This window comes from Hyaena hyaena, unplaced genomic scaffold (genome assembly GCF_003009895.1).
Source record: "Hyaena hyaena isolate Hyena2069 unplaced genomic scaffold, ASM300989v1 scaffold_184, whole genome shotgun sequence".
Lineage (NCBI taxonomy): Eukaryota > Metazoa > Chordata > Mammalia > Carnivora > Hyaenidae > Hyaena > Hyaena hyaena.
Genome location: NW_024080817.1, coordinates 2,344,694 through 2,365,622, shown reverse-complemented (window position 1 = coordinate 2,365,622; position 20,929 = coordinate 2,344,694). Strand labels below are relative to the sequence as shown.

At 43.7% G+C, this 20,929-nt stretch overlaps 1 protein-coding gene across 2 annotated transcripts in view; it reads left to right on the top strand.

Moving 5' to 3' along the window:
• RMND1 (required for meiotic nuclear division 1 homolog) overlaps positions 1-8,344 on the top strand; it is a 40,633-nt gene extending 32,289 nt beyond the window's left edge. For both annotated transcript variants that reach the window (XM_039240964.1, XM_039240963.1), the window contains 2 exons: positions 7,543-7,659; positions 8,138-8,344. In XM_039240964.1, coding sequence (XP_039096895.1) covers positions 7,543-7,659; positions 8,138-8,179 — 159 coding nt within the window. In that variant the 3' untranslated portion in view covers positions 8,180-8,344. The remainder of the gene's footprint in view (positions 1-7,542; positions 7,660-8,137) is intronic.
• Positions 8,345-20,929: the final 12,585 nt, after the last annotated feature.

Here is a 20,929-nt window from a genome sequence, read left to right as displayed (position 1 = left end):
GTTTCCAAAGGAGCACAAGGGAACCTTCTGGGGGGATGGAAACATTGTGGGGACAGTTACAGGGGTATCAGTTTGCCAAGTCTTCCAATTGTATACTTAGAAAGGCTGCATTTTATTGTATGTGATTTATGCCTCAGTGAAGTTAACTTGAAAATAAAGCCTCTTGTGAGAATTCTTTAATGACAGACTAAACAAAAACATCAGTGTGGATGAGACACATTTCACCGGGGATGAATTGGAGAGCATTCAGTTACTGTTCTTGGGTGTCTCTTTTTCTCTTGGAATGGAGACTTCTGGTGGAATCATGATCGTTGTGATGGGGTATAAAGTCATTGCCACCAAGCAGATGCAGACCTTCTCTGCCTCTTCTGATAACCAGCCTGCTGTGCTTAATTGAGTCAACAAAAGTGATTTAGCAATAGCCAAGATAACTGGCTGCTTGGAAGCCAGAGATCGGACATCCTTCCCCACCCCATGCTGTCTTCCCTCAAATCACGGTGCTATGATGTCAATGCCCACCATGTCCTTCACATGTCCCTTGTGGAAAAGAGTACACATGGTCACCAATTATGAAGTATCAAGATACACAGAAGTATTAAGTATCAAGATAAGGATGTCTTTCAAGAACTTAATATGAACACTAAATTCAACAGGAAACCCATAGGTGAAGATGAGAAATGTCAAAGGGGGATCCATAATGAAGACAGGAGCGCAGTGAAATAATCAACTAGCTGGACAAGAATCAAAGTGCTAAGAAGGAAGGGAAAACCTGGAGAAAGTGCCTGTGCGTCGTCACTCTGCTAAACCAGGAGGGCACCTCGGGGTTTCCCCGAGCACGGAGCCCCTCCAGTGGGGACACCGTTGGAAAGTTGACTGTGCAGCCCAGAGAGCAGGCGGGGTAGGTCCATTCAGTCCCCAAATTGGGAAAGGCCTGGAACAAGCCAGTTCTGTGGCAGCTCTTTAAAAACTCATACGAACTATATGGAACGACAGTACTACCGGCTTCTCAGCCCTTAACCGAGTACACAGGGAAAATGCATGCATTTCAGTTAATCAGAATAAGGGTCTATTTAAATTGTGCACCATCACTGGTACAGCTCTAGCTTATGTTCTTTCAAGTTGATGGGATTTGATTCATTTGGTACTTTGGGACCAGGACCATCTCTGGTTTCATTTTGCCTGATGAGCCCCAGCAGCACATCCTAGGAAAGGTCCCCATCAGGTCTGCGCCTTTGTGCTTCTGGAGTACTCGGACGCGTCTCCCGGGGCAGCCCTTCACACAGCGCACCTTTGTGTTCGGATTACACGTGCAGACCGCGTCCCTGCTGAGCTCCCGCTTCCTGCTTTGTGGACAGCCACCTTCTCAGCGTGCCCTCACGTGGCAGGAGGAGAGGGTGCTGTCTGGTGTCTCTTCCTCTTCGTGGAAGGACACTAATTCCATCATGGGGCCCCACCCTCATGACCTCATGTGCACCTGATCACCTGCCAAAGGCCCCATCTCCAAATACCATCACCTTGGGAGTTAGGGTTTCACCATAAGAATTTTAAGGGGGACACAAACATTAATTCCATAATACCAGCAGTCCCTGAAAATCCACTTTAATTTTTCTTTAGGAGCTAAAATTCAAGATTCATTTTAATTATCTTTACAAATTACACATTTCTGCCACATCTTTATTGGATTCTATGTTGGGAACTGGGGCAAAGTAGCTAAAAGTAGAAGTAGCAGTGTATTAGGGGGAAAGGGACTTCTATGAAATTGGAGCTACACCCATGGGATTCTCCTCTCCTTCCTTAAAACACAGCAGCAAAGGGGATAGAAGCTACTTGCCCCCTAAATATCTGCATATATATTGGGCACAACAGAGAGGGATGGCCCAGGGCTGATGGCCCAGAGGGCAAGCAGGGTATGTAGATTGGGACATCTAGTAGGTAAATGCCTGCTAAGCATGGTGGTGGGCTTGAACTGCATTTCGTTGTATATGGTGGATTTGGATGTTCTGTTTCTGAAGACTCCTTACATAGCAACTAAAACTTATGCTCCCCAGAATTCCTTTGGTAACTGACAATTTTTATGGAACTCCTCACATTCCATTAAATTAGTCTCCCCAATAGCATAGGTGCCCTATGATATTACTGTTGCCACCTAAGTGGCTTGATTGAGTCATTACAGCTAATTGTTCTTCATCTCCCAGTCCTACTCTGAGCCCCCTCTTTGGTGCTAACCTTCCACACAAGTTATCAAGCATTCCTAAAAGTTCCCAAACTGCATGCTAAGTAGTTTCCTAAGAAAACACCATGCCAAAGGCAGTTAAGACTAGTTGAATTTTGTGAAGATTATTTAGAAGGAGATAAAAGAATCTAACGTCCCTTAGTGCGCTCCATGCAATGCTGGGCCTGTACGTGACACACACACAAAATTAAGAACTGGTGCTGCCCTTGACCAAGCCTTAACAGTCTTATAAGAAGATGTACAGAACAAAAAGGGTTAGTGGTAGTGTCAGGAAAAAGCTGTTCCTTCCTCCAGTTTGTTGTTTGGTTTTTTCATAGAGGAAAGAATCTTGAGAAAAATAAGAATCGGCATGAGGCGTGCCAAAAGCTGTCCAAAAATTTGAGGATGGAGGTAAAGTCATTTCATCTGGTGTTAGAGGTCAGTGGGAAAGTCAGAGAGGGGTTACGGAAGTGCAGTCGGGCCAGGAAAGCCCCTGGTGGGCCCTTGGGCACCCCCAGTCAGTTGGCGTCCCCCAAAATCCTGCCGTGGGTTCTCTCCTCAGGCTGCCTGCTCCGTGAGTGCCCTTGTTCTCTTCCGTGCCTTCCCACGCCCATTTCTTCCTGGTGCTTTCCAAATAAGTGTCTCTGCCCTCGGTTTCCTGTTTGCCTTCCAGCTGTTATCACCGCCTGCTAAATCTCCCACATCCTGCACACTCCCGAATCTCCCGGCAGCCCTTCTGTGTGTCCCTGCACACTAGTGTGGAGGCTCCCTGCGATCAGAGACCAGCATGTTCCTCTTGCCCGTTATATTCCCAGTGCCTGGCAAGGCCTCACAGAGAGCACGTGCTCAGTAAATATTGGTAAAATTAATCCGTGATTAAGATTGCAAGACGGACGCCAAGGCATTCTCCCAGAAGGCACTGAAGCTTCCCTGTTCTCCATTTCAGCTCGTGGCAGGACCACCGGCCTCAGCCAGAAACCTGACCTGCACGGTGGTTTCCTCCTCCTCCTCCCTCCCTCCACGTCCAGTCACGCCAGCCTTCCATTTTCCCCTACGAGTCATTCATTCATTGACAGATTGTTCTTGCAAGTCCATATGACGGGCCCTGGGGGGTGAGCACACGGGGGGGGGGGCATACTGACCCCCCCTTCAAGCCCCCGCCTGTAACACTCCTCCCTCTGCCACTCACCGGACCCTTTAGCTGGAAGGCAGAGATGCGTCCGTCTTACTGGCCACTCCGTCTCCTCCGCCCAGCACAGTATAGTAAATACATTTGAAGACTGAACCAAGGTCCCCGCGTTGCCCGCAGGAAAAAAACCCAACGTTACAGCGCAGTGCGGTAGGTTCCTCTTGTTGCTGTAACAAGCGCAGGCTGGCTTAGCACAGGTGTTGTATTACAGAGTCCGCGGGAGGTCACTGAGCCAAAGTCAAGGCGTGGCAGGGCCGCCTTCCTTTCAGGAGGCTCTGGGCAGGCGGCTCTTCCTTGCCTTGGCATTGATTCCACATGCGATCACAGCTCTCCTTCGCCAGGTCGTGTGCATAGGTCCCAGGGATTGGGGCGTGAATATCCTCGGGGGAGCGTTAGCTGTGCCTACCACATATGGTCGACAGCATCTCTCAGTTCGGCACTAACTTACCTTTCTTTTTTTTTTTTTTTTAATTCATGTTTTGAGAGAGAGCGTGAGTGGGGGAGGGGCAGAGAGCAGGGGCAGAGAATCCCAAGCAGGGTCTGCTGTCAGCACAGAGCCGGGGGCAGGGCTCAAACCCACAAATCACAAGATCATGACCTGAGCCAATGTCAGATGCTTAACCGAGCCACTCGGGTTCCCTGGCACTAACTTAACGTTCTTAATCTCACTTTTAAGTACTTTCCAAGTATCTAGTGTGCTTTGCCTCCATGCTGTTTCCTGTGCAAGAGGCTTTCCCCTGGGTCCCCTTGTGGCTCCCCACCCTTCCTTCCTGGCACCTGTTGAGAGCCTGCTTCACATTACCGCCTCTGGGATACCATCCCGGTGCTCTCCCTGAGCGTGCCTGTAACATGAATGACTCTACAGCGCAGTGAATAGGACACGTGCACCGACGGGGACTCCCTTGCTTGCACAAACCACAGAAGAAGTTTGAACGCTTCATTATCACCATGTCCCGCCGAGAAAAACAAGGCTGGAGTGTGGGAATGGGGCATGCCTGTTGCAGACCCAAACAGGTCAGTCAGGACGCTCTCTCTCCTGAGCACCTTCGGTGCCAGGTTGGCCACCTTCCTCCCTCGCAGTGGACTTCTCTGTGGGAATGTGGAGAAACAGGTGTGGGAAGAGGGAATGTCCAAGTTTACGTTTCAGTCTGCCTGGCAACTTCAAGGGATTGGGACACGTGCCCAACCTTTGACTGAGTAGTGAGGGAACTGGGCATTATGGTTGGCTAAGCCTGGGTCTCCTACCCACGCCTTCCACCCCTGGGCTTTGGGAAGAGGCCTGGGGAGGCTGTCGGGTGGGTGCTGTCATCATGGTTGGCAGTATCACATAGTTCAGCATTGTAGAAGAGTAACTCCCCAAGGTGGGGGGGCGGTGGGGGGCAGGAGGGGAGGGTGCTAGGCAGATTGTGAGGCAGAACGAAATGCCTAACACAAGGGAATGAAGTGTTGTGGGAGCCCGAGAGGAAAGAGCAGGTCGCCAGGCTTTCTGAAGATTGCTCAGGGCACCACCATCTAAAGTGTGTTTGAACCTAATCATCGGAGGAAGGCAGCGAATGATAAAATGCTTAAAGCTGTTGAACAGGCGATGGTCTAGCTGTTTAAAACGGAACTCCCTGAGGGCTGGAGGGGGGTTGGGGAGATGGATCCCTTGAGTGTTGAATATTTGATGAAGACCTACCTCCTAGTATTAAGGAATGCTAAGTAGGGGGGAGATTCAAGACTGTCCACTGAGGGGCTAATTGTAGGGTGTGGGGATTAGAGACCAAACATCTCCACCCCAGGTGACTGGGAAGAGAATATGACCGGACTGGAGAAAGGGAACCCAGGGCAAGGGATAAACTTGAACAGGATGTCAGTTTTCGTTTGAGAAACATTAAATTTGAGGTGTGGGCAAGAGACCCATTAAGATGTTTTATAGAGGGCACCTGGGTGGCTCAGTCGGTTAGGCAACCAACTTTGGCTCAGGTTATGATCTCGCGGTTCAGGAGTTCAGGCCCCACATTGGGCTCTCTGCTGTCAGCACAGAGCCCACTTCAGATCCTCTCCTCCCTCCTCAAAAAAATAAACATTAAAAAAAAAGATGTTTTATAGAAAGAAAATCAGAGAAAGATGCCTGGGCGGCTCAGTCGGTTAAGTGTCTGACTCTTGATCTCAGCTCAGGTTTTGATTTCAGTCAGCGATGCATGTTCAAGCCCTGCGTTGAGTTTGGCTCCATATTGGGCATGAAGCCTACTTTAAAAAAAAAAAAAAGAAATTGAGTCGAGAAGAGACCAGCATCAAACATTTATATTTGGGAGTAGAAAAGAGTAAGTCTTTCCCAAAGGTGGGATACATACATACACTTGTTCAAGAGATGAATTTAGGGGACACGGGACCCTGAATTAAAGAATATCGAAGCAAGTCAGGTTTCTGTTTGCTGTCAGCAGAAGCACTTAGTTTGGTTTTAGTGGGTTGCGACAGGCCCTCTGACGTCCTCTCCCGCTTCTCCAGGTGTCCGGTTCGGCCACCTGTTGGCAGCACTGATTGTTCCACATTAAACTTGTCCATTTATGGCAATGACTCTTTACTTTTAAGATAGACATATGGACATTTGGGGCTCCTGGGTGGCTTAGTCGGTTAAGCGTCCGACTTTCGCTTAGGTCATGATCTCGCGGTTTGTGGGTTCGAGCCCCGCATCGGGCTCTGTGCCGACTGCCAGCTCAGAGCCTGGAGCCTGTTTCAGTCTGTGACTCCCTCTCTCTCTGATCCTCCCCTGCTCACGCTGTCTCTCTCTCTCTCCCCTAGAAATAAATAAAAATATTAAAAAAAAAAAAGACAGACATATGGAGCAAAGTCTTTTGGAAATGATGTACTAATACAGCTGGCGCGCACACAGCCCAAATAGCGATGGGGGAGGGGGAAGTATGGTGGGATGCAAGTGACCTAAGTTTAGGGAGCATCTACACAAACCAAAGTGGGTGAGATCATGTAAGGGGAGCGCAGGGCTATGAGACAAGGACAAGGTCAGGACTTTGGGAAACGCTATCTGAAGGCAAGAGGAGGTAAAGAAACCCCAGGAAAAAAATGAAGGTTGGAGGTAGAACTTAGTTCTTAGGTGAGAAAAAGTCCAAGGAAGTGTGTATGTCAAGGTGTTGTCAAATGTTTGAGTTAACAGGTTTATACCCAAAAAACTTAGTTAACTTAGTTACCAGTTAGCACATTTGGAGGTTTCAGGGGAGTTGTAACATGCAACTTTTCGGGGCTAAAGAATAAACTGAGTGATGAGGAAGTGGAGGAAGAAAATGTCTGTTTGGTCAAAGATGAAAGAAAATGGCAGAGGGTGGGGCCCGCATCTTGAAGAGAAGCCAGCCTGAGGGCAGCGAGTTCACAGACCGAGACTGAACAGCCAGTAGGGATGAGGGAAAGAAGGCAGGAAAGAAAGAGGAAAGGAGGCACTGGTTCTAAACATCTAGAAACTACAGAATGTCCAGTCTGGAAACATGGCAAATACGTGCTTATGATTGTGGTCCCAGGTGTTCTCACGATTAAGGTGGGTTGGTGCTCTGTGCAAAATCCTTACACACACACACAGCACACTACCACAGTTTTTTAAAATGTTTCCAGATTTCCCAATATCCAAAAGGTGAAATACAGAGGTTAAGGAGGTATAACCACCAGCGGTCACATCCAAGTCTTAAGTTCAAAGACTCGGGTCTTCCGTGAACCCGCCTCAAACAGCATGTGAGGAGGCATCAGAATGAAATCAGAACGTCTGCAGTTCGGAACCCAAAGCAGTGCCATCTAGTGGCAGGAGTGCAGCAGGTCAAGTGGTAAAGTCTGGGGGTCTGGACAGGGGAACCTGGGCAGTTGCAGTAGAAGGTGATCATTGTGTTTGTTCTTACATCTTCCATCAAAATCCTAAGGATGTAAGAGCTTGGATGTGCAGAGTGCTTCTTGCAGTTAAATCTGTGCATTACAGAACATCTCTAGATGGATTCACAAGAGGCAGGCCACCCTGATGTGAGAGGACGGAGGATCAGGAGTCGAGAGATGAATTCTGTGTACCTATTTCAGACCTTTGGGATTTTGAAATGTGACATTTCCTTAGACTTGTTGAAATAGAAATACAGGCAGGGTACTTCCTAAGATTTTTCTAATGCAGGTCATGAATGAAAAGCTTCAGCACTGCATGGAGCTAACAGATCTAATGCGGAATCACCTGACTGAGAAGAGAACACTCCGCCTGGAGTGGATGATCGTCATCCTCATCACCATCGAGGTAAGTATTTTTTAAAATGAAAATAAGCTAACTCAGTTGCTGGCGCCTTCAACTCAAATCTCAGGGTTGTGGGTGTGACCCTAATGTCGGGTGTAGATTACTTTGAAAAATAAAAATTAAAAATCTAAAAAAATTAAACGAAAACAAAGATAATTTGACATAGAAATTATACTGGGGAAGAACATGGCTTTGTTCTAATTACCTAGTTTATTTGGAATCAGGCAAGTTTCAGGTGGCTATGGCAATATTGTGGATGCACCAAGTGTGATTTTTGGAGAAGTTTCATTTTTAAAGACCTCCTAAGACGGCAGTTAGAGAATGTTCTAGCTGCAAATGTACAGGTCCTTTGTCTCAGATCTGCAGATAGCCACATAGGAAAGACTCCAGAATTTCATTAAACACGATCTTGGAATGTCATTTTAGTTTTGACAAATGATTTGCCATGGAATTAAGAAATCTCATTTTTTATCACCCTAAGGTAATGTTTGAGCTGGGACGAGTATTTTTTCTGATCAAGTGATGGCCAGAGAAAAGTATCAGTGCAAGAGATACTAAAATTCTACAATCAAAAATAAATGCTCATTGATGGGGGAATCTCTTATTTAATAGGTATTTAATTTTTTTAAATCAAAAAGTTGCAATGATCTTTTTTAGCTCCTGAATGTATTGCTGCTTGAATAAAAATTATGACGAATTTGGCGTTTGGGTCTTTAACTGAGAATCTGAAAGGAAGAGATTTTTAAAGAACTGTGGAAAGCTGAGCACCTAGGAAATCTCGGCAAAGATACTTATTAAAGCCAAAAGGCTTAGACTTTGGACACTACCCACCACCTGTCTCCAGGAGACCCCAGTCCCAGCCCTGAGAACCGTACAGCAACTCTGGAGTGTTGGGAGTCAATCCATCAAATACAGGTTTGCGATAACAGAAATGGAATTTTCTATACCTACTTTGGAGGACATGATTTCAGGATAGGTGCTCAGGGGCATTTCTCCTTTCATTGACCAGTATTGCCCATCCCGTCCCTCCTGTCACCCCCTAGTCAGAATACTCCTCCCACGCACACATTTCACTTCACCCGTACTTTCGGGAAATGAAAAAATGCCACGAACAAAGATCTTGACATTTATGTGCTTACCATCTTGAACTGATAAACACTTTTATGTTTTTTATTTTTATTTTTTACAAATAGTTTGTCAAGTTGGTTTCCATATAACACCCAGTGCTCATCCCCACAAGTGCCCTCCTCCATGCCCATCTTCCCCCTCCTTCCGATAAACATTTTTTTTAATGTAATTATTTTTGAGAGCGCACAAGCAGGGCAGGGCCAGAGAGAAGAGGGACAGAGGATACAAAGCGGGCTCTGTGTCCACAGCAGAGAACCTGATGTGAGGCTTGAACTCACAAACCAAACCGTGAAGTCATGACCTGAGCCAAAGTCAGACACTTAACCAACTAAGCCACCCAAGCGCCCTGATAAACATTTTTACCCCGGTCCTTTTTATCTTCATTTCTATGCATAATCCCCCCCTTGCCCCACAAGGCTTCCCCCAACAATGAATTTAAATTTTCTGGGTTTTTTCATACATTTTACAGTTGACCCTTGAAAAATGGTTAAGTCTGTCACACAGTTGAAAAATCTGTATTAACTTTGGACTCCCCAAAAACTTTATTTTTGGCCTGTTGACCAAAAGCTTTACCAATAAGTCAGTTAACACATTTTTTTCTACATGTATTATATACTGTAATCTTACAATAGCAAGCTAGAGGAAAGTTAAAAAAATGTATTTACATACTATAGCCTATTCATGGGAAAAACCCACCTGCAAAGGAGTGGAACTGTCCAGTTCATAACCTGCTGTTCAGTTTATATCCAGGAACACAGGATTACTGTTCTAAATTGAGACACTTATTTTGCAACTTAACTGCTACAGTGTTTCACCAGGAAAATAAACATACTGCTGGTGTTTTACACACTTACCTGCGGGAGCAGTGCAAAGGTAAACATCCTGGCCCATTCTCAGTTCACTGCAAGAGTTCTTGAGCGGCAGTCTGGTAGGTACCTGTATCCCAAGGCTTCCCAAGGAACAGGTGGACACGGATAGTTCAAGAACAGCTTTCTAGGTCCTTAAGTTCTATGTAAGCACTCACATAAGCCTGCTGTGCCTGTGTGCACACCTGCAGTCAGTGTATCAAGCCTATTCTTTCCCATCGTCCCTTCTCACACTGTAAGGAAGACATTTCTCACCCATCTTGAATCTCAGTTCCATCTACTGGATTTAAAAACCTATAAACACATTTAAAAAATCTCTGGGAAACCAACAAGAAGACAATTTGAAATATTGGCCAACAAAGCTTCCTAATTTAATAGGGACCATATAATCCTTCCCCCCGCCGCCGCCGCCCCCCCCCACATTAAGAGGGGCATTTCCAATAAAGTTCTACTTCAATTAACTATATGTACTATTTATTGGGGCGCCTGGGTGGCTTAGTCGGTTAAGCGTCCGACTTTCGCTTGGGTCACGATCTCGCGGTTCATGGGTTCGAGCCCCACGTTGGGCTCTGTGCCGACTGCCAGCTCAGAGCCTGGAGCCTGTTTCAGTCTGTGACTCCCTCTCTCTCTGACCCTCCCCTGCTCACGCGGTCTCCCTCTCTCTCTCCTAGAAATAAAACATTTAAAAAAAAAAAAAAAACAATATGTACTATTTACTGTTTGGGTCAGCAATGTGTTAATTATAACAATTTTAACAACAAAACATTTGGTGTCTCGTCGTGACAAAATCTCAACATCAACTTATATCCAAATATGCTGCAAAGAACAAAAAGATAATCAGACCTTTAAGCATAAAAATTTATTACATAAACATTTTGTGGGGAAAATGTTAGGTTTTTCAAGAAAAAAAGAACAGTGTTAAATTTGAATTGTTTACTTCAATCATGGTAGACACCAACTCATGGTATTACATTCCACTAGATACATTAAAGACCAATACAGATTTTTTAATATCAGTTTTTATGATTCATCAGAAATTACATTTTTCAACTACTTAAGTTTATGCTAAAAGCTTCAACTTGTAGTACTAGAAGTTTTAAAAATTATCTTAGGTGTAACAGAAGAAAGTTTTTCCAGATCACAATTTCTGTAAAAACAAAATAACCAAGAAATCTTACCAGAAGACTAAAGAGCCTAAAGTTAAATACATTCACCAGTGGCCCTGGGAGGATTCTTCAAAGTGGTATCACATTTCTATCACTCATGAGGTCACAGTGGTTAAGAACCTGGATTTGAATTCTTCACCGCCCCCTGCTAGTTGTATCACTGCTAGCTGTATCTCCTTGGGCCAGTCACTGAACCTCTCTGGGTCTCAGGTTTTTTCATCTGTAAAATGGGTAGTACCATTACCTCATAGAGTTGCTAGGAGGATTAATGGAATGAACATATGTGAAGCCAAGAGTCTACTGTTCCTACAATCCATCTGAGTGAACATCCCCATAGGATTCTGAGATTAAACGGAGACTGAAGCAACTCACTAGGACCCCCTTTGAATCCAGTTAAGAAACATCAGGAGATTCTTAAAGGCAGAGGATAGTAAATCCTGCACCTAAATGCATGGAGTGCTTCAAGTAAATATAGGGTAGTAATTCCACTGTTGCAAGCGAGCTGGCTCTTCAACACAAGCCCCAAAAAGCTTTTAAACTGTACACATTTTCCGTGTACCGGGCAGCTGCCAATACGCATTCTGGGTGCCTCCTCAGATAACCAGAGCAGTCAGAGGCAGGAATGTTCTTACATATAAAATCAATATATTGTTGCTAGTATTAGAAATCTTTTTTTGACAAAACTTAATCATACTCCCCTAGTTTTTTTTTTTTTTTATGATTTAAGTTGTCAGAACCTACTCCCCTAGTTTTTCTTTTAAAATTTTTTTTTTTTAATGTTTTTATTTCTAGGAGAGAGAGAGAGACAGCGTGAGCAGGGGAGGGTCAGAGAGAGGGGGGGGTCACAGACTGAAACAGGCTCCAGGCTCTGAGCTGGCAGCACAGAGCCCGATGCGGGGCTCGAACCCACGAACCGCGAGATCATGACCCAAGCAAAAGTCGGATGCTTAATCGACTAAGCCACCCAGGCGCCCCTCCCCTAGTTTTTCTTAAGTATTCCCTGGTCTCTCTACCACTTACAGCAGTTTTTTCTAAAGTGTGATGCTCAGACCAGCTGCAGCAGCAAACACCTGGGTGTCCACGATTTTTTATACAGACTCCTGGGTTTTGCAGTCAGAATTTGAGGCTGCAACTAAATTGTTTTCTACAACTCTCCAAGAGATTCCCATGCTCACTAAGCTCGGAGAACCACTAACATAGAGACTTTTTATCGGCTTGTCCTCAATTTATTGATACAGATTTTCAGGAATTCACTAGCACCCTCTTGCTCTATTCAGTATCCTAATCAGTCTCCAGGTGACTCAGTTCTCTCCCCACCCCACCCCCATCCCAATCCCCTCCCGCTCTTCTTAGCCCTGCCTTACAGTGTGTGTGTGGCCCGTGCTGTGAGGTCGTGGAAGAGGAGGAAGGTTTTCCAAATACTTCCAATGCCAATCCATTAACTTTCAATTCTCTCCATTGGTTCTGAATTGCCACTTCTTTAAGGAAGATTTAAGGTAACTTTCCAAATTCCCTTTCCTCAAGGAAGCTCTCCTCAGAGGTTTAACAAAGCAGGATTTTTTAAAGCCCACATTTTTTCACTCATTCTGCACAATATGAAACATAGAACCTAAAATGTATGTGAGATTTAGAGATTACGATTTGAACTGAAAAACCCAAAACTAGAGATTCTGTTAAGTATAAACTTGACTTTAGTTTGGCTTCCACACGAGTCTTGGAAACTTGCTTACCACAACAACTGAATATTGCAGATATAAAAATATGGACTAGACTGCCTTTTGAACTCCTCACATGAAGACTTACAGAGGGCAACAAACTACCAAAAAATGATGCAATTCCAGTCAAATCCAAGCCACCAGGTGCTAATCTTTAAATTCAGAATATTGATCTCAATCTAAAAAGCCTCATGTAGGGGCGACTGGGTGGCTCAGTTGGTTAAGCATCCACTTCAGCTCAGGTCATGATCTAGCAGTTTGTAGATTCAAGCCCCACACTGGGCTCTGTGCTGACAGAGCCCGGAGCCTGTTTCAGATTCTGTGTCTCCCTCTCTCTGCCCCTCCCCTGCTCATGCTCTTTCTCTGTTTCTTAATAATAAATGAATGTTAAAAATTTTTTAAAAAAATTAAAAAGCCTCATGTGGTCTGGGTTCTGGTTACCTTAGAGACTGACTCAAAGCACTCTGATGGCGAGGAAGAGTAGTTTGAATACTGTCCTGTGGTTCCTAATGAAATATGATCAACTGGAATTTTATGATCAACTGGAATTTTATGGGGCCCTTTCACTGCAGGGGTTCCTGCAGCAGCTGGACTTCCAGTGCAAGGCCATGAAATTCCTGGGCGCAGCAGCCAGCTGGCTACCCATCTTCAGACCACAGTTGAGATACCAATGTTTAGACAACTCTTTCAAAGGACTCTACTGCTACCCTTTGAGGTCTTTAATACGGATCAACTACTAAAAACAGGAATCTCCCCTACCAATGATCAATCATTTTCATAAAGAAAAGCCAATATCATGCACACACAATTGTTATCAGAGGAAGTAGTTTTTCCCTATAAATTTCATCACTGGTTTTTTTTTTTCTAAAAAAAAAAAATGTGGGGCGCCTGGGTGGCTTAGTCGGTTAAGCGTCCGACTTTGGCTTAGGTCATGATCTCGCGGTTCGTGGGTTCGAGCCCCGCGTCGGGCTCTGTGCTGACCTGCAGTTCAGAGCCTGGCGCCTACTTCAGAGTCTGTGACTCCCTCTCTCTCTGACCCTCCCCTGCTCACGCTGTCTCTCTCTCTGTCCTAGAAATAAATAAAAACTATAAAAAAAAATAAAATAAAATATAATAAAAATGTTATATTTATTTTTAAGAGAGAGAGACAGCATGAGCAGGGGAGGGTCAGAGAGAGAGAGAGGGATACACGGAATCTGAAACAGGCTCCAGGCTCTGAGCTAGCTGTCAGCACAGAGCCCGACGTGGGGCTGGAACCCCACGAACTGTGAGATCATGACCTGAGCCAAAGTCGGACACTTAACCGACTGAGCCACCCAGGCGCCCCTGGTTTCACTTTCAAACCTAAAAATCCCAAGTCAATTCTATACAATTCTATCAGCAAAAATTCAGACTCACATGTTTTTTAAGAAGTATTTCCAAATTTCACTAAATGTCTTAAAAACTGAGTTGTGACTACTGGTATACGTTCAATTTGGATGAATCCTTCACCCAACTTGGCTGAGTGAAAGAAGCTGGCCTCAAAAGGCTACATAGGATAGGACGCCGTTTATAGAACATGCAAAACTGATGATGGAGAACAAACCTGAGGCTGCCAAGGAGGGTACGGGTGGGAGGGAGGCCCCACACACAAAGGACAGCAGGACAGAGCTGTCTGAAAGGGGCAGACCTGACCTGTACCCTAACTGTGGTGGTGGTTACACAGACACTCATCTATGTGAAGTTCACACAACTGTACACCAAAGGAGAAAAATTACTTAAAAATTGCTTTAATCAGTGCTTATTTCAAAAATATAGTAATGATCTTATCATACTGAGGTATTGTGCTAAGCCCCCTTCTTATACTTAGACAAACCTAGGACATAATTACTATTATCCCTATTTGAGTGAAACAAAAAACTGATGCTCAGAAATAAAGGAACTGGCCCAAAGCCAAACTTTAAGGTACAGAGCACGATACCAACCTAGACTTGACTTCACCACTTAATAGCCTACACTGTCTCCCCTCTGTTCATAAATACCAACCACTCTGTCTTTTCCAATGATGCCAGAAAGCTATTAAGTTTCCTCATTCCATTCCTAAGTCAATACATTACAGGTAACACAGAAATGTGCAGATGAGCAAAACATGACTCTCCAGAGCAGCATGGTCCAACAGAACTTTCCACAACAATAGAAATGCTCTGTATCTGTGCTGTCCAATATGGTAGCCTCTGCCCCTATGTGACTAGTGTGACATTGATTTACAGAGCCACATGTGGCCAGTAGCTGCTTAACTGGACAGCACACTTCTAGAAAAATAATATATGAACATGCAGGTCACAGAAAAAACAACTTACCAGTTCATGATGGCAACTCAACAACAAAACAATTCAGGGTAGATGTGTAATGAAGAAGTAAAGCTGAGAAATGTACAACCACCAAACATGTCACAAAACTAAGTCCATTTTTCAAACATCTACTCACCCTTCAACATGGTTGTTGTTTTTTGTTTTTTGTTTTTACTATTTTTTTAACACCTATTTTTGAGAGACAGAGACTGAGCACAAACAGAAAGGCCGAGAAAGAGGGAGACAGAGAATCTGACAGGCTCCAGGCTCTGAGCTGTCATCAGCACAGAGCCCGAAGCAGGGTTCGAACTCACAAACCATGAGTTCGCGACCTGAGCTGGAGTGGGACCCTCAACTGAGCCACCCAGGCACCCCAAGATTCAGTTTAAATACCAATTTCATTTATACTATACCATTGCACTTTGAACATGTGTAGTGTAGAACAAACTGTATATTAAGTATATGATTGTCCTCACCCACTGGACTGTGAGCACCTTAAGAACATAGACAGTTACTGGGGCGCCTGGGTGGCTTAGTCGGTTGATCGTCCGACTTTCACTTAGGTCATGATCTCGCGGTTCGTGGGTTCGAGCCCCACATCGGGCTCTGTGCTGACTGCCAGCTCAGAGCCTGGAGCCTATTTCAGTCTGTGACTCCCTCTCTCTCTGACCCTCCCCTGCTCACGCTGTCTCTCTCTCTCCTAGAAATAAATAAAACATTAAAAAAAAAAAAGAACACAGACAGTTATTAACATATACACCACCAGCACCTCCCACCTATACCCACAGGCTTTCTATAAACATTTTTTTCATTCAGTTCTAGTGGGAAAAATTACCTTCAATTACAAATTCTGCAAGCATTTGAGCACCAGCAATATACAGAAAAGGAAGTCCCTGTAAAGAACTTACAGTGGGGATGGGAGATAACAAGATATAGGTAGACAACAAGAAAAGCAATCAAAGCAACCATGTAAGTACACGGTTTAGGGCAGAACAGCAACTGTCAGAAGTCCTGATGTTAAGAAAAACTGGAAAACAAGTTAAGAGCAAAGTAGCCATTATCAATTCTGCAATAGCAAAGGTGTAAGATAATTTACTGTATCCCCAATCCATTACTCAGGAAGTCTACTGGATTTTACTAAAAGAATTCTTTTCAATGTTTATTTTTGAGAGAGAGAGAGAGCGCATGAGCAAGCGAGGGTCAGAGAGAGAGGGAGAGACAGAACCTGAAGTAGGTTCCAGGCTCTGAGCCATTAGCACAGAGCCTAATGCGGGGCTCAAACTCCCCAAGCAGGAGATCATGACTGAAGCCCAAGTCAGATGCTTAACCGACTGAGCCACCCAGGTGCCCCGAGTCTACAGGATTTAAAAGAAACAAAATCAAGGAAAGCCTTAGAAATTTATCCCAGTTTCACTCAAACTACCAATGTCAGGGTCTCTGCTCTTTGTACCACAAAACCAAAACCAGTCTTAGAATAATCTTTCTAGATCTTAAGTGTCCATGACAATTTCACAGCAGAAAACTCAAACCCTGATTTTCTTTTTTTGTAACATCTTTTAGGTCCTAGAAACGTGCTGCTTGGAATAGTCACACAGCACAATCTCAATCTGTATATAGACAGCATCTGGAGCTAACAGTAAATAAAAGTTTGAATTCATTTGATAAGTACATTCGCTTCCTCTAAAACTCAGTGGGAGGGGGTGCTGGTATGAGAAGTCTGCAAATTCGTAAAGATATCAGGCATTATCTGTAGGCCAAATAGGTTGAAAGTATTACTATTATATAGAAGATCACAAACTAGGAGACTAGGAAACAGTCCTATACTATAACTTCTTCCGATTTTTAAAAAATCACTAGCCAGTTTTCTCAATGAGCACACAGATTATTCATGACAAAAATCAAAGAAAAATCGGTTTAGTTTTCCTAAACTGAATTGCCTTGGGCTGGTTAATTACTTAACTTCTCTGAGCCTCCCTTCTCAAATTTAAGATTGAGGGCTTCACACTAGATGCCCTCGAGAAAAAACTGACTTAATTAACTAAGATAATTACTTACAGATTGACTTCAGCAAATTCAATCCTAATTCACCCATCAACAGGAAAAATACAGAACTGTGTTAGTTATTAAAATATATCATAAATTCTTTAATACTCTTCCCTTCAAGACATAGAGCTTAATTCCTCCGCCCTTGCCTGTAGGCTGGACTTAAGTGATTTTAACTACTAGCATGTGGCAGTGGTGTGGCTTCCTCCTGGCTCCAGCTTGGCTACCTCGCCCTGAGGGGAACAAACTACCATGTTGTGAGGACACTCAAGCAGTCTGTTGGGAGAACTGAGACCCACCAAGTGCCAGCATTAACCTGCCAGTAGAGCCACCGTGAAAGCAAATCCTTTAGCCCAGTCAACATCTTGAAAAACCCTGACCCAGAACCACCAAGTCCAGATTCCTGGCCCACAGAAGCCGGATGAGATAAGCAAGTGTTTATTGTTTTAAGCCATGAATTTTGGGGTAATTTGTAACAGCAAGAAAACTACCTGGGTTTTCAAAAAGTAGACTTAGATTCACTGGTGACTGATGAAATCAATTTAAACCACCACAATCACTTTTTTAAAAAAAGTTAGAATGGATTACATAACTCAAAATACCAAGTAGTATTTCCTGAGGACCGTTTAAATTTTACATACATGTGGGTACCAAGCAGCACTGAATTGTAGGTGTATCTTAGAACTATAATCAAAAAGGTTTGAAACCCAAAAGCCAGGGGCACCGGAGTGGCTGTCAGGCCTCTAACTTTGGCTCAGGTCATTATCTCCCGGTTTGGTTCGTGAGTCTGAGCCCCACATCTGGCTCACTGCTGTCAGCACAGAGCCCACCTCAGATCCTCTGTCCTCCTCTCTCTGCCCTTCCTCCGCTTGAACATTCTCTAAAAGGAAAAAAAAGAAAGAAAGAAACCCAAAAGCCAACACTAATAGCGAAACAAAAAATCCCTAAAGTATCGGGAATCTTTGAGGGAATATGGTTTCAATAACAACTATAGATTTCCTACAAACTTTATAACCCAAATCGACAAAATATAAGACACTCTCAAAATACATCTTTTCTGACTTACATGTTCTAAAATACAGAAGTTGTGGTAGGCTTAATAGCATGTCATTTTCCTAATTCAAGGTTACCCAGGAGGATATCCTTCATAAAATTATGTAGTGAAAAAGCTGCTTTGGGATCAACCCACATCTATTATTTCCTCTATTACTTTCATTATCAGCGTTAAAAGGAAATTCCATCTTCCACTTGAGCATGCATAGTCAACAAATTTTTGCCAAACAAAAAATAAAAGGTAGCACTATGAAATCGCTTTCTGCCCACTGTCCAGGTCTCGCTGGAATTATCCTCTTCAGAACAAAAGCAAGTGCATATTTTTCTGGTTGTATTTCAACATAACACACATCAAAACTTTCAGCAGCACAGGACTGTAGAATATTTATGCATAACTCACTTTTGATGAATCCACTTAGATTATCTGCTTACACTGTGATTTTCTTTGAAGTAAAATGTGTGAAACTATTTTTGAACTCCTAATTTACTAAATTTATTTTCAAAATACCAAAATAAATCAGTACATAAGCACTAAACATATGATTTAACTTCTTATTTGTCTTACCACTCAGGGCATTTGTGGCTCTCCCACAACCAGACTGACAGCACTCCTTACCCCAGTCCTGATATACACAATTAGTCCTTCTTTGCAAGGACTATTTTCTCCTCAACCTTTGCCTATGTAGCCACCTAAATGTTTCTACTTCAGCAAAGTTAGAGAAAGCAGATATAATTTGCACGGCATTCCTTAAAATGCTATTACTTTATGATGAAAACTAAAAATCAAAATAATTAGCACAGTTGGCAAAATTCAAGTATACATGCGTATGGCTTGAAAGAACTGGCAGCAAATCAGGCCATTTCTAAAGTCCAGATCAGCAGCTCCTGAAGAGAAGACAGAGGATGCTCTTGACAGTACTTCCTCTAGGAAGGAGACTGAGAGTTTCAGGAATAACCCTGGTTTATTTCTATACAACTACCTAAGAATACAGTACTGGGAACTATTCACTGGTCTTAAGAATAAGCAATTCCTGGGGCGCTTGGGTGGCTTAGTCGGTTAAGCGTCCGACTTTCGCTTGGGTCATGATCTCGCAGTTTGTGGGTTCGAGCCCCGCATCGGGCTCTGTGCTGACTGCCAGCTCAGAGCCTGGAGCCTGTTTCAGTCTGTGACTCCCTCTCTCTCTGACCCTCCCCTGCTCATGCTGTCTCTCTCTCTCCTAGAAATAAATAAATAATATTTTTAAAAAAATGTTTAAAAAAAAAAAAAGAATAAGCAATTCCTGGGTGCCTGGGTGGCTAAATCGGTTAAGCGTCCAACTTCAGCTCAGGTCAGGATTTCACGGTTCGTGGGTTCGAGCCCAGCGTTGGGCTCTGTGCTGACAGCTAGCTCAGAGCCTGGAGCCTGTTTCAGATTCTGTGTCTCCCTCTCTCTCTGACCCTCCCCTGCTCACGCTGTCTCTGTCTCTCTCAGAAATAAACATTAAAAAAAAAAAAAAAAAAGAATAAGGAATTACTTTGAGACTCAAGGCCAATTACTCTAGACACAATGGTTAAAACTAAAACTTCAGCATCAGTTTTGCCCACTTTTTCCTTCAGTTTCCCTTAAGTCAGTTCATTCTCCATTGTAAGTATTCCATCAGCCCATAAACTTGGAAGTTCAGTCAAAGTCTAAAAGAATTAAGAACCCAGAGATCTCTAACTCTGACTCTCTACCAATCAGAATCACTTTAGTTTCCCAATAAGATGAAACAAATCTCCACTGCAGAGCCAATCCCAGGAATCTGGAGTGCCAATTCTGAAAGCCAACTTTGATGTGTCAGTGCACCAGAAATACTTATATCAGGGTCAGAATTTGGTTTTGCAGGCAGACATTTAACCATTCAAGTCATTTATCTAGCTGATCAAAGAACAAGAAAGTTCAAGGCAGGTATGTATGAAATCTATTATTCACTTTTGGACCACTAAAGTTACACAGCTGCTTATTTTGTCTTCAAAGAAGGAACTAGTCATCGGTAGCCCTGGGTATAACTGGATTACTAAATCAAACTCAGATTTTTAGGGGAGGGGGACACTTCTGTATGTTAAATAAACTGTCTTAAGATATTAAGCTTGCCTTAAACATTTTGGGAACTATGTGCCAGAGCACTGTGCTACGGTCTGGCTCTGTAAACCAAAACGGGTTCGACATCAAATAAACGAGCTTATAACCAAACTGCAAGGCTTCAAACCAGAGTATCCTGGAAACTGCTGCCTTCAGTTCCTTCATAATCAAGCCGTATTCTCAAGTCTTCAAAAGCCTAGACATGTAAAATACAGAAATTAAACCCAGTCCTCAGAAAATTAAGTGTTACTTCCAAAGATATAAATAAAATTCTAACAAAAATGGCAACAAAAACAAACCCTGAAACGTTAAAACCTGTTTCAGGACCTCCAAATTAACAGAATGGCCAACTCTAAATCCACTCTAACAGTACCCGAGATCAAAACTTAACAAGAAAGTAAACTGTTCTTAAGTAACAAAAATGCTCTGCAAACTGATCTTGGACCAACACTTCATGAAACACAATTACTGAAATAAGCATCAAACTCATTCTAACAGAAACGACTGACCTCACACCCTCCGGGTCTACCTCTATGCACACCACAAACAGATCCACTTTGGTAGGACTTTTCACCTACACTGGGGAAAGAAAGGTTATTAGTGGTTTACAGGTTTCTCCCTGGTTCTCAGGTCCACTCCTTTTCAAGTCTTAAGATGAAAACATCTGCTACACTGGAGATAAAGGGGCAAAGGTACTGGCCAAGAGACGTCAAGCAGAAGCTTGCAAGAAGGATCAGCGCAGTTCTGCATCCCTTCCCCGAGCATCTCCAGAATTGTCCTACCTAAACACTTTATGTAAACACGGGGCTGGTGACTCAAGCCTCCAGCCCCAATAGGTGGAGGGAAGTTTCCTCGCCTCGGCTGCACATGG